The 14,991-nt window shown below is 57.4% G+C and overlaps 1 protein-coding gene across 1 annotated transcript; it reads right to left on the bottom strand.

Annotated features, from left to right (window-relative positions):
* Positions 1-1,024: 1,024 nt before the first annotated feature.
* Positions 1,025-13,907, bottom strand: EFNB1 (ephrin B1). Its single transcript, XM_058536068.1, has 5 exons — positions 13,013-13,907; positions 4,253-4,530; positions 3,354-3,446; positions 3,018-3,146; positions 1,025-2,859 (listed from the first exon to the last, which is right to left on the bottom strand). Exons 1-5 carry the CDS (start codon positions 13,138-13,140, stop codon positions 2,447-2,449), a joined length of 1,041 nt encoding a protein of 346 aa, XP_058392051.1. The 5' UTR covers positions 13,141-13,907; the 3' UTR covers positions 1,025-2,446.
* Between the last annotated feature and the right edge of the window lie 1,084 nt (positions 13,908-14,991).

Genomic DNA, 14,991 nt, shown 5'->3' with positions numbered 1-14,991 from the left:
TTCACTGGGGCTTCCTGCTCTGGATCACTAACTAACCCTCCCTTTCCTTCCTCCTTCTCCTTTCCTCTAGTGCCTTCTTACCCATTTTTAGCTACTAGGATCTCATTTGTCCTCCTCTCCTGACATCTGCCTTAGCCATCTCCACAGGGAGTCCCCCCATAAGACCTGCAGGCTGTTCCAGGCTGGAGCAGGAAGGCCCCAGGCCCTGCCAGTCTGCATCTCTGCTCTGCGATTAAGGCCAAATCCTCTTCGGGGCCCTCGCCACCCTCTCTGACCTGAGCAAGTTACTCATCAGCCTGTGGGAAGGAGAGCGGGTGCTCAGGGCTGCTCTAGCTTGAGGGCTTCAACTGCCAGCAAGCCCCCAAGTATGCTCTGGTGTGACCCAGCTCTGAAGACAAGACAAGGAAGTTTCTTCTGGCTAAGAAGTGAACTGGACAGCATGAAGCAGCCCAAGTACCCAGTGGGCCGCAGCTGAGGCCCACCTCTTGCGAAGTTATTTCTGTCCACCTCCAGGTGTCTTTAGGCAGGGCAGGGCTGGGCCTGCCAGCAGGTCCCAGATCTAGCCCCAGCCAGGTGGTGGCAGTACTTGAAGACACACCCAGGTCCCCATGGGAACACCCCCTCCCCCATCAACCCTCTCTAGCAGAGCCTAGTGCCAGACTGGGCAGATGCACATGGCCTACGCCAGAGAGGTGACAGGATGGACAGGGGGAAATGTTCGCAGGCTCCAGCAGAACAAGAGGAGAGAGAAACTTGGGGGGAGAGCAGGAGGGGCATAGGGCACTTCCAACATCTTGCTCCACAAGGACAGCCACCCTCTTCCCGTCCCTGCCCAGACCACCAGTGTTTTTGGGCACAGGAACTCTCTCTCACACATACATTCTCCCTCTCTCTCACACTCACGCACTCACTCATACACTCACACCTCATTCCCCAACATCACGACACCATTTTACACCCATTTCTCCATGTGGTTAATTTTTTTTTTTAGTTCTCATTTTTTCTAAGAAAAAAGCAACAAGAAAATAATTCAGAGTTTATACAAAACATCTTTACATTATTTTTTCAAAAAAGACTAGTATTTACACAAATGGCAACAGAAACAAAAACAAAAAACCCTTCTGACTGCCACCTGGAAGGGGCTGGCTGTTCTGCTCCCTCTCCCACCTGGCACTGGGGTGGGCAGCTGGCCAGGAGGCAGTGTGGAGGTGGATGGTGTAAGGCCCAGCTCCTTCCATGGCCACTCTGGGAGCGCCTACAAGGCGCACTCAAGTGGCAGTCTGTTAGCAGCCGCGCTGGCAAGGAGCCGGGGTCAAAGTGCACGGCGTGCTGGCCCAGCCCTGGGCAGCCTCTTCCTCTTTCCAGGCCCCAGCCCAAGATTGGGGGACCAGCAGGGGCTGGGCTGGGGGGACACTCACCTGTGCTAGAGCCCAGAAAAGGAGCAGGCCACCTGGCCTTATACCCGCTTAGGTCTCTGCCCTGGGCCTCTGTTTCCCCACCAGGCCGAAAGATGCCGAAGGTGAGGAGAGAACAGGGCAGGGGGGGAAAGGGGAGCTCCCAGCTCTGCAGGGCAAATAGCCACCTGGGCACCTTACCTCCCTCCACCCCCCATGAGGTCATCTGCCTGCAGCAGCTTTCCTGTTCCCCAGGCAACAGCCAATTAAGACGTTAATTACCGTGAGAGTGAGGGAGGCAGGAGATGCCCAAGAATCCCACAAGGAAGGGATTTATTTTTTTTTTGGTGGAAGGGTGGCAGCCACTACCCCATTGCCAAGATCAGCTTTGCAGAGGGAGGGTCGGGAGGGGAAGGTGAGACACCTTGCCTAATGGCACTCTCGTCTTCCCTCGTGGGCAAGAACAGCCCTAGCCTGCTCACCCCCCCCAACCAAATAATAAAGAGTTTATAAAAGAAATGCCATCCTATGTTTCCTGGCTGGCCACATCCTGCCCCAGACCCCTTATACCAGGCTGGGCCAGGCTCAGAAAGCCTGGAGAGGGGCTGCCTTTTTTATATTTTTCCATTTTTCTTCAAAAAACAGATGAAAATGAGTTGACAGCTAAAAAATGAACACAAAAACATTAAAAACAGTGATGATAGCGGACAAGCAGTCCTGGGAAGGTGAAAGGGAGCGAGGGGGAACGGGGCCAGGGGGGCATCTCCCTGTCTGCTGTCCATCAGCGTCCAACCCTGCCCTCCAAGAAGGGGCGCCCCCGCAGAGCCCAGAGGCCTGGCCAGAGGGGGAAGGCACAAGAGCATGGGGGCTGGGGGCACAAGCACCCCCCTCCGAAGCCCAGGGGGCAGGGCAAAAGGGGAATTATAAAAGCCAAGAAACTACAAAACTAAATACAAAGGTGGGCACAGCTGGCAAGGGGAGGGGCATGGGGGAGAAAGGAGAGGTGCAGTCCCGGCCGACTGTCCCTCAGGGCCTGAGGCCGCGCCGGGCTCTCAGACCTTGTAGTAGATGTTCGCTGGGCTCTGGGGTGGCATCTCCTGGACGATGTAGACGGGGTGCCCGTAGTCCCCACTCACCTTCTCATAGTGGGGGCAGTAGTTGTTCTCTGTAGTCCGTAAGGGGATGATGATGTCGCTGGGCTCGGTGCCTGCTGTGCCACTGCCCCCCTTGGGACTGGCCAGGGTACTGAGCGAAAGGGCAGGCGCTCGTTGCTGCGTGTGCTTGCGGTGCCGCTTGCGCAGCTTGAGTAGCAGAACCGTCAGGAAGATGATGATGAGCAGGAAGATGACGCAGCCAGCGCCAACGGCCGCAAACAATGCCACTTTGGAGTTGAAGAAGCTGTCAGGGTCCCCACTGCCGCCTCCGCTGGCACCGGGGCCACTCTTCTCTTCTTGGTTTACAGTCTCTGAGGAAGGGGAAGGGAGGATAGGAATGTCAGCCAGGGGTCCCAGGGACACATGACAGATCTCAGGCTGGGCCCTGTCCTGCCTTTCTTCAGACATAGGGCATGAAAGGGCAGCCGAGCAATGGCTTCTGCCCTCTGTGAGACACCTATACACTCACCATGCTTGCCATCAGAGTCACCCAGGGAGCCCCGACCGCCGGGGGCCTGCGTGGCCATCTTGATAGTGTTGTCTGCCTCCTTGCTGGGCCGGCTGGTAGTCAGCTGATCAGGCGTCACAGCATTGGGGTCTGGGGGTGGGGAGAGGACAGGTGAGGGGGAGGGACCCCAACAGCACAGGTGCCTCAGTCATCTAGCGTGGGCCAGGAATGGCCTGTATATCAGACCTCAAATACTCTAACCCTATTGCCGCCTCTCCTATTCCCAACACATCCACACCCAGTGAAGAACATCTGTCGCAAAGGCCTAACTGGGGAGCCCTCAGACTGGGCACTCACCTTGCCCAACCTTCATGACGATCTTCATGGTGCGTGTACGGCATACACCTCCCTCCCGGTTCTCCAGTCCCTCCAGGCTCCCATTGGATGTAGCTGCAGCAAGAGGCCAGAGAAGTCAGGAGGAGAGAAAGATCTGCCTGCATCACCCAGAAACCCTAGTGCTGCCTGAGCCCATAACAATAGAACTGGGAGCTGGGGAGTGGCAAGTATTTCCCACCTACCTGTGAACCTTTCTACTTCTCTCCATCCCACTAGGATTAGAATAGCTAGCCTAGCCCAGCCCGGGCCAAGAACTAGCCCTTCCTCCAAGAGTGCTGCTCTTCTATCACTACCAGGCCTTGGCCCTTCTTTCTTAGTGGACACTGAAGTGTGTTTTCTCATTGGGCAATGTTGCTCAGAGGCAAAGCAATTAGAACAGGCATCATGTGGGAGGCTTCTGCACAGACTGGAAGGAATCTTGGATTAGGGGTCAGGAGAACTGGGCTGGAGTCCCAGTCCTATCCCTAACTCCCTGTGTGATCTAGGGCTAGAAGCCTCTTCCCCTCTTGGGGCCACAGTTTCCCGTGAAGAGAAAGGCTGAAAGGCTGGCTGATCCCAAAGGGCTCTGCCAACTCTGCCATTCCCAAGATTAGATCATAGGTGGGCAAAGAAAATAAGAGAGAGAGCACCACGAATTGGAGTCCTCTCCCACCAAACTCCTAGAGCCAAGGCGAGCTGGCAGCAGGCCCCCTGGTGAATGTTGGGGCCAGAATTCCAAGGCCAGGCTGGAAGGAGAGCACGCCAGTCTTTAAAGGGTACCAGATCAGGCAGGGCCTTAACTGCATGCAATCTCTTTGCACTGCTTAGAAGCTCCTACTGCTATAGGATAGGAGGGAACCACATGATGGGCAGGGACTCACAGGTAATGTAGTAATCATGGTGCTTCTTGAACTCCAGGCCCATGTAGTTGGGGCTGAACTCCTGGAACTTGATGGTAAAGCGGATTTCCTGCTCTGGCCTATTGCAGGTGACCAGCACATTGGGGTCGAGCACAGTGCTGCAGGCAGCTGCCTGCTCAGGCCGTACCAGGTACAGCTTGTAGTACTCATAGGGCCGTCCTGCTTCTGCTCGGGGACAGATGATGTCCAGCTTGTCGCCAATCTTTGGGTAGATCACCAGGCCCTTCCCACTCAGGAACCTGCCCAGAAGGGAAGAAATGGCAGCCTCAGGGTTGGGGGTCCTGGGCCATCCGCAGAACCAGGTGAGTGGACAATGAAGGCCAGGCTGGGCCTACTGGGTGGAGATGGCAAGAACAGGCATTTTGTCCTTCCTCCATCCTCAGGCTGGGGGTGGGAGAGAGAACCACACTGCCAGCAGGGTATGGAAGGGGTGGCCCATGGGCAAGGCTGCCAGGCTTTGCTTGGCAGGGTGGGGCACTGCCTAGCTGGGGGAGTCCTTTGTCCTAATGTGGCATTTCCGCAGGGGGCTGACGTGGCTTGATGGGCTGGGTACCAAGGTGTCCGGCTTGGGCTGCCTGGAGGTGGCAGCCCTGTCCTCCTCCCACCCCCATCATCACACTCACATTCTTTCATAGCCACTGCTACCACCTCCGCTACACACACGCGTGTGCACACACACACACACACACACACACACAACAAGCCCACACATGCCTTAGCCACCACGCCCACAGCTCCCAGCCAATGGCTGGGGGAGCTCAACCTGTCTGGGACCCATGCCTTCTCCCCGATCTTTGCTAATCTTGGGCATGATGGAGAGATAGGAACAGGCATTGCCTGGAGCCAAGGGGTAATGGGCACAGTCTCTGGCCAGGTGCAGCTCCACAGAGCTCTCCCCAATCCCCACTCCCACTGCCCGGTGTCCTACTGGGACCCATCCCACCCACATAATGCAAGAGCCTGAACCCCCAAACTTGACCAGTCTCACTCCTAAGAAGAACAGCGGGAGAGAAGGGGCCCAAGCAGGGACAACAGATCATATAAGATCGTGCTCCAAGAACCTTACTCATCTGTGTTCTAATCCCCCGACCTCCACAATGCCTTTGCTCCAGATCCTGAGAGAAGATGGACAAATGCCTTCTGAGCCAGAAGGCTAGGCACTAGGGAATAGCAGGGGGAGGGTAGCTGCCTAGGGCTACCTATTCATATCACTCTGTTCTTGCCTAAGCACACAGTAAGAAAGTGGTGCTCACTTGGCCATTTCTGAGTCTGAGCAGGCTGGGGATGGGAGCAAGGAAGTACCATGTAGGAGAAAAAAGACAGGCTTTGGAATCAGACAGACGTGGCCCTTACTAGCTCTGTGACCTTGGAATAGCTACCTGATATCCCTGAGCCTCAGTTTCCTCACTTATAAACTGGGGGTGGTAAAAGCTCCACCTTCCAGGGTTGTGGAGGGGAGACACGATGGCATATGTACAGCACCTAGCGCACAGTAGGCACTCAACATGTTTAACTCCTGCTTAGAAATAGTCTAGTCTGCCAAGAGGCAGGAGGCCAGATACTAACACCAAGTACCTATGAACACAGCCTTGTTGCTTGAGGGGGAAATAGGAAGAGAAGAAATGGCCCCATCCTCAAGGACTTTACTGTCTGGTGTGGGTCATAAAAGTAAATGGCCCACACTCTAGCAACAGATAGCACCAGGCTAACTGTAGGTTATGTGAGAGGATGGTGGTTCAAAAGGCAAGGGCTGGAGGCAGGGAGAGGAAGGAGACAGCTCATCTGACAGGATGGTCAGAGATGGTTCCATAGAAAGAGTGGGATGAAAGCAGGTCCTGAGTGAGGAATAAGAAGGTAACACAGCAAGAGTGGATGGCAATGGCTGGGACACAAAACCCAGGCCAGTGATTGCCCCAGCAATTGGTAGAGAGGGACAGAAGAAGAGGTAGAAAAACTCAGCTGGGGCCAGACTGAAAGGCCTCGAGGGTCACAACAAGCAGTGTGGGTTTCGTCCTGTTGGGGACAGACCTTCTAGCAGCGAGGACAAGGAAGGGCTGAAGGCAGTGCTGCGAGAACGAAGCTGACAGTGCAAGAGCATGGTTCTACTTCCTGAGGGCCCACTCCACAGTGGGGACTACAAGCCATGAGGGCATATTGGGAGCTCAGTATCATCACCCAAGGGAGGGAAATGATATCCAAGAAGGCAAGAAGGGAAACTAGACCAGGTAGATGAAGCAGATGAAGAAAGGCAGCCCTCCCTCCATGTCGAGTGAGGCTCCACCAACCTGGAACCTGCCATCTTGCTATGCACGAGGGTAAAAGTCACAATGAGAAGGCCTCCCCCTTGGTACCAAACTTTACAGCACTGCAGAGGGCCAGAAAGGAAGCAGGCACAGGATGGAGGCCCACACAAACATTTGAAAGGGAACGCCCCCACCCCACGCACCACAAAAAGCTGAGAGGTTTCACCAAAACCTCTGCAATTCCCAAGGCATTTTTCACTTTCCAATCCTCACACTGGTTCCATCCAGGCAACAGGATTAGACAACTTCTAACTGAGTCCAGGCCCCCCCATGTGAGGGAATGGGTGATCAGACGAATGTTCCCATTGAAGAGAGGTGCTCAAAGTAACACAAAGAGCCCAAACCCACCCAGGATGTTAATCCCCAGGGGTCTAAGAGGACCTGAAACATTGGTTGAATCCTTGTACAGCTGCACCTCAACAGGACCCTACCCGGCGGGGACAGCAGGTACATAGAAGGCATGCAAAGTGGTACAGGACAGCTCACCTTTCTAACCACTTGGCCCTGGCTTACTCACAGGTAAGGGAGTCTTCTCTGCCATAAGCAAAGTCTCCCATCGTCATTCAGGCTCTGGAGCCCTGGAACTGGAACAGAGGGCTTCTAGCTACTCAGTGTTCTACCTTAAACCCAGAGACATCGAGGAAACAGATGTCTACATAGTGGGCAGGGGAGGGAAAAGAAGAGAGGACTATTGCCCCCAACACCCCTCAGACTCTCTTCAACCTCAGTGAACAGACTTCATAAATATTCATCAGTTCACTTGCATAGCAGCTGGCAGAGGGAAACTCACCTTCCCCTAAAGGGCAGAAGGGAGAGTAACCTGATGAGACCTGCCTTCCCTGACCCTGACCTCCCATAATGGTGCCTTCTCAGCATCTTCCCCACCACTGGGAAAATTGCTTCTTGGCCTGTGAGATGCTCAAGAAAGTGGCAAGGGGACACAAGGGGTGAGTATGTAGCCAGTGAGAGTGAAGCACAAAGCCAGGTACAACACTAGTCATACTGTTCAGGGGGGTCCCTGCAGGTCTCCCCTCATATTCAGCAGGTCAGGAGTAGGGACAAGAGAGGAGGAGGAAGAGATTGTCCCCAAGTTAAACTCTTTATCCCCCAGTTTTCAAAAACTACTACTCCCCCCATTATCAAGCCAAGCTTTCCTGCCTGGGGCCACCCCCAGACAAAGCCCTTTTCTGGAAAATAAGGGGATTGACATGGCTCAGCAGGAAGCCTGAAGCAGGTCGCCATGGTAACCCCTGAGCCCTTCCCTCCTTAGCCTCTGATAGCCTCCTGGACCTGGGGAGCCACCCCAGGGAGCAAAAGGACTCCGGGGAGGGAGCCTGAGCATTCCAGCTCCCATCTTGTGGCCTGCCTCTTCCCCTCCACCCTAGGCCAAGTCTCCCCCTCAGCCTTCCTACTGAGAAGTACCACCACGACTACTAAAAAGAATCCCGGGACAGAAGCCTGAAGGGCCTGTGGCGGTAGCCTCCCCGGCCCTGGGCTGGTCAGAGGCCAACTGCCCCCGTGCTTCTTTGATCCAGCTGAGCCTCTCTCCACTCATACACATACAGTCTACAGTGGGGAGAGCTTGCAGCTGTGGGGGTCGTGCCCAGAAAGCTGCCCACCTTTGACCAGGTCCACATTTCCTTCCTTCTCACCCTTCCCGTAGGGCCTAGGAACTTGTGGTCAGAGAATGGCCGAAGGAAGAGCCTGGTCCCAGGCCATGCCAGTCCAAGTTTTGTACAAGACTCTAGCCACACCCTTGATTCAGTGACCCCAGCACCACCGTGCCTGCACCCGCAAGGTGGCAGGACCAGTGGAGGACAGACCCCAAGCCAGAGCTCAAGTCTGCTCTCATCCCAGCAAGGGTGGGGAGCCCCCAAATTAAAGGCTCCTCTTTCACTCCCCCAGCTCCACCCAGCCCCCGAGGCAGCAGGAGCAGGCCTGGCATGTCCCAGCAGTGCCCGCCCAGGCGTGGGTGGGCAGGAACAGCAGCTGGGTCCTGGCACACACACACTACTGTCGGAGGCAGGGAAGCCAGGAGAGTCCCAGAGGAAGTCACCCTCCCCACCTACACTGAACTATGCCCTCCCCTCTGTCCCACCTGGCCAATGCTAGGGTCCATTGGGGGCTTAACACTCCCTTCCTCGTTGCCTGCTTTCTGTGGGTTCCCTGAGAGGAAGTGAGATTCCCATCCCAGAGAGGAAGCAAAGGTGCTGTTCAGAGCTCAGGAGGGAGAGAGCTAGGCAGCAAATTGGCTGCCTCTAGTTTAGGTCACCCAAGCAGGCTGCCCTCAGAGGTAGGCCTAGCAAAGTCAAATGAGGAAGCCAGAGCACTGCTCATCCCACGCAAGCAGGGTCTGAGTCACAAGGACAGATGCACGCACACCTGTGAGGTGAGAGGGGCACCCAGGGGCAGGGAGCCAGTGCCTCTTCCCAAACCCCACCTTGAATTCCTGTCTCTCCTCGATTCCAAGGCAGCAAGACGGGCGTGGAAAGAATGGCACATAGCACAACTCTACCCTCTACGAGCTGACTGACTTTAGACAAGTCACTTCCCTTTTCTGGTAAATGGGGGTGATTCCAACTCCCCAGGGCTGTTGGGAACATCCAATGAGCTCACATATGAGGAAGGTTTGTAAGCAGCAAGGTGCTGCCTGACTGTTAGTTAGCACGCCAAGCAGAGTACCATTTAGAAGTAAGAAGCTGAAGGAGCTTACATTCCTGGCTGCTAGCACCCCACCCAAAATGACTACCACGAAAACACACCCAGGAGGGGCTGTGATGGTGCACAGGGCAAGGAAACCAAAATGCGGCTGGTGAACATCCCCCCACCTCAGCTCCCCTAATAATCACAGAGTGGACCCTCTCCAAAACCTGGTGTTCCCATGGCAACCAGCGGCCTCCTGGCTGGCCCACCCTCTCCATGGTCCCAACTCCAGACAACAGTGATGCACAGTAGTATTCAGGGCCCGCCTATCCCCATGCACCTGAGCTGGTGAGGCAGTGGAGAGCCTGAGGGGAGAAAGGGAAGCCTCGATTCAGCCTCTACCCCAGCCTCACAGGCCTTTCTTGCCCTGGTCTGGCTGCCTGGGGTAAGGGTGGGGAGGAAGGGGAACAGAGAACTTTAGGAGCCGCTGGGTTCCCATCACTCTCAGGCCCCCACCTGTGGCCAATCAGCCACAGAGTAGAAGAGGTCAGGTCCCTAGCCACCCCAGAAAGGGGCCCCCTGAGCTGGCCTCCCCAGGACTGTGAACTGAACAGCTGTGAGGGGGCCAACACTTTGGCTTGAGGCAGGCAAGCTTGGGTTGGGGTCTGCAGCTGCCCTCACCCATGCTGGATGGAGTCAAGGGTCCTGGATGCCAAGCTGAACCCCCTACTCCGACCCCCTTGTAGGGAAGTTGTAATGTGATCTCAGACACATTCCCACTCCTTGGAGGTGGGGGAACCTGAGTGGGGGGCAGGAAGGGGTCAGAACAGGACTGAGAGACTGAACTGCAGCAGCTGGACTTGGCTGAGGACTCAAGTGTGAGGCCTGCCGGCTGCCCCAAGCTCTCAGGGGATGACGCTGGGGGAGGGGGCCACCCTGACACCTTCCATCACAGCCCCAGACCCAAGTGTGTGCACACACTTTGGTTCCTCCCAACCTCTAGTGGGACCAAACCCACATCCCCACCCTGCCTGTACTCATGGGGCAAATCTGACAAGAGAGGCCAAGGAGGCAGAAGCTCTTGCCATCCAGGGACTACCATCCTGGAAGGCCCCAGCACCACTTTGGGAAAGAGGCTGGGAGTCTTGAGCTGGCCCTTCCGCTTCCCCTCTCCCGGTCAGGGCTGGGGCTGCACGTGCCCTGGAACCTGGAAACATACCCCAGCCCCACCACTTCTTTGTTTTGATTTTTTTTCCCAAGGAGGAAGCAATTAAGCAGGGTTTATAGGCACTGGGAGATTTTTTGGGGGGAGGGGGCTTGCCAGCTCCTGACAGGGCTGAGGAGAGAGACCAAAAGCAGGGAGGAAGGGAGGAGGGAAGAGAGAAAATGAGCCTGTGAGGGAGAACACGGGCATGTGCGAGAAACAAAAGGACTTGAGAAAAAGAGGCAGAGAGTGACTAAGAGTGAGAGGGAGTGTGAGAAAGAGGGAGAGCAGGCGAGCCTAGCCTGAGAGGGGAGGTGAGCATGGCTCAGAGGGTGTGAGAGGGCAAACCGACATGGACCTGAGAGGGACAACTCAGGCAGGAGGCAAAGAGGGAGAGACAGACAGAGAGAGACTGTTGATTTCAAAGGCTGTGGTAGCCCGAGGGTTGGGTGCAGTGGCACAGGCAGCCCCCAGAGCTCTAGTCGAGCTGAGGACAGTGCTTCTCTCCTGTCCTCCTGCCCTCACCCCAACACACACAGACAGTGGCTGCATTCCAGACCCCTGAGCATAGATGGAACTTGGCGGCGGGGGGTGCACAGGGGCGCCAGATCAGTCCCAACCATTCCCAGGATCTGCCCAGTCATAGGATGGAATTCGTGCAGGTCCTACTGAGTCCTCAGCCACTCCCCATCTCCGTCCCAAAATGCCTGCCCTGAGCTTGAAGTGGATGGAGTGGGGGAGACCTCAAAAATCTGTAAACCGGTCCAGAGCACTAAAGGCTCAAACACAAAAAGGGGGAAGCTCAGAGATATCTTGTTTCTCCCACGTCCCTCCCACCCCCCACCAACTCTGCAGGAGAGCTCCTTTCCAGCTGTGGAGCTGTATGTTATCTCTGGTTAGAGACCCAAGAGAGCAATTAGGTCACTCCCATGAGCCCCTATGATGGGCTACCCTAGGCAGATTTCAGCTCTCCTGGCTCAAGAGAGAGCATTTCCAGCCTCCACTCTTACAGGGGGGAACTGGGCACTTCACAACCTTTCCCCCTGGGCGCAGCAGCCCAGGGCCCCCAGAGCATTTTGACTCCCTGCTGTTAGGAGAGTGTTGCACCCAGTTTGGCTTCTGGGCAGGGGAGAAATCCTTGTCAATCCCTCTCCTTGTACCGAGGCAGAGCCCTCCATTCTGACCCTGGTTTAGCCCCCCCACCCACCAGTAACTAGGACTCTACCTTAACCCAAGGAGAAAAGAACTAAAGAAGCCACCTTCTCCCACTCCAGGGCGGAGAGATTCATGGTTCCTGCAACCTGAGGCCCAGGCAGGCAGGAACCTTGGAAGTTACCGGGAAGCCCAGGAGAGTGGACAGGAAGAGATTCCACATATGGGAATCAGACAGCACAGACAGGGCAGGCCAAGGCTCCCAACTTTCCCACTAAGTGGAGGTGTCTGCACACTGCTGGGACCTCCAGAAATCAGGAAGGAAAAGCAATTTTGACCCTGGTTTCCAACCCAAGTTCTGGATGCCAAAAGAGAAAAAGGTCCAGAGGTCACCACACAGCCCAAGCAACTCCCCACTAACAACCCAGAAACCACTGAGCCACCGCCCTGAAAGGTGTGTGTGTTGTTTGGGGAGGGGGGGATTGTGAAAGGAAAAGAGAAGGAAGAAAAGAAAGGATCTCCTCTACAGACCTACCTCCCCAGCTCTTGGGGAAAGCTAAGCACAGCTCCCCAGTCTGAGGGACATAGGGTGGGGGCCAACCGGACGCGCCTGGGCAGGAATCCTTTGCTCCCAAAAACCACCTCGCTCGCTGGCTTGGCCGCCACTCTCCGCCCGAGCCGCCCTCGAAGCTCTGACGCCGGTTCCACTGGACCCCCGACGGGCGCTGGATCCAACCCCCCACACACAAACCCGTCTCCCACTCCGCCCCTCTCCACCCGCCGCCTTTGTGAGCCTGGGAGCGGCGTCCGCCCTTCCACGGCCCTGGCAGGGAGAAAAGGGGGGCTAGAAGAGACGGAAAAGCGAAAAGCTAGGCAGGCAAACAGGGAAGAAAGAAAAATGAAAATGGGAGAAGCCCGAATGGGGATACAGGCGCTGCCACCCGCCCCAAGTGCGGGGTCCCGCGCTGCAGTCCCTTCACAGCTAAACAAACGAGGAACCTATGTTCCGGCCTCGTCCCCCGCCCCGGTTAAGCTCACCCCCGGAGCGGCCCTTGGCCAAAACCGCCACGTTCCCAGGGGCCCCAGAGGGGGCTGCGTGCTCTCCCCCACCCAGCTCTCGAGCGCGCTCTCGAGCGTCCGGACTCCCAGCTCCGCCTGGAGCAACCACCTCGACTCGATCCGGGACGTGTGGAGGAGAGGGCCGGGAAGCCCAGGGGTCACAACCCAGCCAAGTGCCCCCACCCCACCCCTCCGCACCCTGCCCTGCCCGCCGGCAGGAAAACACACTCAAAAAAGCCCGAGACAAAATGGGGCGCCGCTTCTCCTCTGAACACCTCTCCACACTCTCTCCGGGACGCGCGGCCTCACCCCAAAGGAGTGCCTCCCACTCCCAGAGACCAGAGCAGATAAGTTACTCACTTGGGGTTGAGGGAGCTCCAGGACACGGGCTCCAGGTTCTTGGCCAGCGGCGTGGCGAGCCGGCAGAGCGCCAACACGACCATCGCCACAAGCCATTTACCGAGCCAACGCTGCCCAGGCCGAGCCATCTTCCCGGGGGCAGGCTGCACTTCGGGATCCCCTGGTGCCTCTTCAGCAAAGCTCGCCTCGCCTTCCCGTGCCGCGCTGCGCTCCGAGCCGCTCAGGCGCCCATCCTCCGCAGCCGCCGGCCTTGAAGTGCTCCCCTCCCGCCGGCTTCGGTGTCGCTCTTCTCCGTCCGGCGGGCCAAGAGGACTCACTGGGCAGCCGCCCGCAACCTGGGCATGGGCTGCGGCCTCCGAGGACTCACTCCCCTGGCCTCTCTGCCGCACGAGGCACGACGGGGGCTCTGCGCCCCCGGGTGATCCCGCCTGATTCTGCTCCGCTCCCCGAGACTGTTGGAGACTGCGCGCCCTCTCCCCGACGGGGTCTCCCCGCTGAGGACTCGGCAGCCGCCCCAACGCCTCGAGCGTCCCGGGATCGGCGCCCCTCGGAAGAAGTGGGAGTCTCCCCACAACACGAGCTCGGTCTGGGGGCTGCCGACTGGGTCGCCCTGGCACCGGCTTCGTTCCTCCTGGCCACACTGGGATTCCAGGCTGCGTGCCCCCAACAGCTTCTACTTCAGCGCGGGCCCCGCTCAGTGCACTTAGAAGAGCGGGCAGACGCCGCCGAGCGAGCCAGTCCCATCAGTTTGCGCCTCTGAAGCCTCGGCCGGGTAGCCCGGCAGCCCGGTCGCTGAGTCCTAGCTCCCTGGTGATTGCGCCCGAGGGTCTGTGGCCAGTGCGAGCCTCACACACCTCTCGCTGCTATCCAGCGCGCATCGACTCTCTCCGCGGCCGCTGAGCTGTCTACTCCCCTGCTCAGGCGAACGCAAGGCCAACCCTACTCCTCTTAGCCAATAGCAAGCTCCGTCACAGGGTCCTTGTCCCATTCCACGCCCCCAGAACAGGAAGGGGGTGGGGTTTCAGGGAGCTCTTAAGGACGCGGCGCTCTTGATGGCACCAATCTGAGTGTGCGGCTCGTGCGGTTAGGGGTGGGTCCCGCTTAGTCCTGTTCCCCGAGCGCTCAGTCCGTGGGAAGTTGGCGCTCTTCTAGAGCTGTCGGCCTCCTCTGCTCCCCGCGCGCCCGGTCGACACACCGGCCCACTGATCTGGGCTAGACAGGCCGTGTCACGGGAATCTCAGGAAAATACTTCCACTCTCTTTTTGCACACACGAGCCCTGAAGTCCTGCTCTGTGCCCACCTCTGTGGCAAGGATAGCCTGTTTTACTCCGGGTCCCGTCTCACGTAGGGCTCTGGTGGGCTTTCCTCCTTCCGCCTTCGCAATTCAGTGTCCGCTTGCACATTGACCCGGAGTCCTGAACATGCAGATGGATAGCGGAGGGTGGTGGAGACTCAGAGGGGTCAAGTACGGGACCTGGGGGAAGTTCTTCGCCCCTGGGGACCAGGCCTTCGGGATCTCAGCTTTGGCGGAGAGCCTTGTGGGACCCCAAGAGCCCAGATTTAGAGTCTTGTCCTGTCTGAAGGCGCGGGCAAGGCTCTAGGATAGGCCAGCGGGGATGAGCGGGCACCTCGATAAAGAAAAGACACCTCTAGGGCAAAGAGGAAAAGGCACAGGGCAAGCGCCTTTTGAAAAAGCAAAAGCGGGCGCCCTGGCCCCAAGACGCTGGACTTCAGCTCCTCCTGGCCTCGCCATCTGAGTCTTTGTCTCCCAGCCCAGGCCCATTCTCCCCGCCCCTCCTCGCTTCCTTGCTTATAACTTTGGCTCCATCCCACAGCTCAAACCCTCCTGGTCCGACCCGCTCTCCCTGGTTGGACCCCAACAGACGTACCCACGTGCTAATATCTCCCCCTACTGGTCTTCCATAACACTGCGGGCGCCTGGGACAAGCAGCTCCCACCAGAGCAGGAGCGTGGCACAT

Source organism: Diceros bicornis, chromosome X (assembly GCF_020826845.1).
Source record: "Diceros bicornis minor isolate mBicDic1 chromosome X, mDicBic1.mat.cur, whole genome shotgun sequence".
Classification (NCBI taxonomy): Eukaryota; Metazoa; Chordata; class Mammalia; order Perissodactyla; family Rhinocerotidae; genus Diceros; species Diceros bicornis.
This window is presented reverse-complemented; position numbering and strand designations above follow the sequence as displayed.

Bases quoted from the DNA above. Each gene is read 5' to 3' on its own strand.
- EFNB1 (XM_058536068.1), bottom strand. From the start codon at position 13,140: ATGGCTCGGCCTGGGCAGCGTTGGCTCGGTAAATGGCTTGTGGCGATG. The intron at 3,147-3,353 runs GTGAGTGCCCAG...CCCCACCCCCAG, and splicing joins CGTCATGAAGGTTGGGCAAG to ACCCCAATGCTGTGACGCCT. The intron at 2,860-3,017 runs GTGAGTGTATAG...CCCCTTCCTCAG, and splicing joins TGACTCTGATGGCAAGCATG to AGACTGTAAACCAAGAAGAG.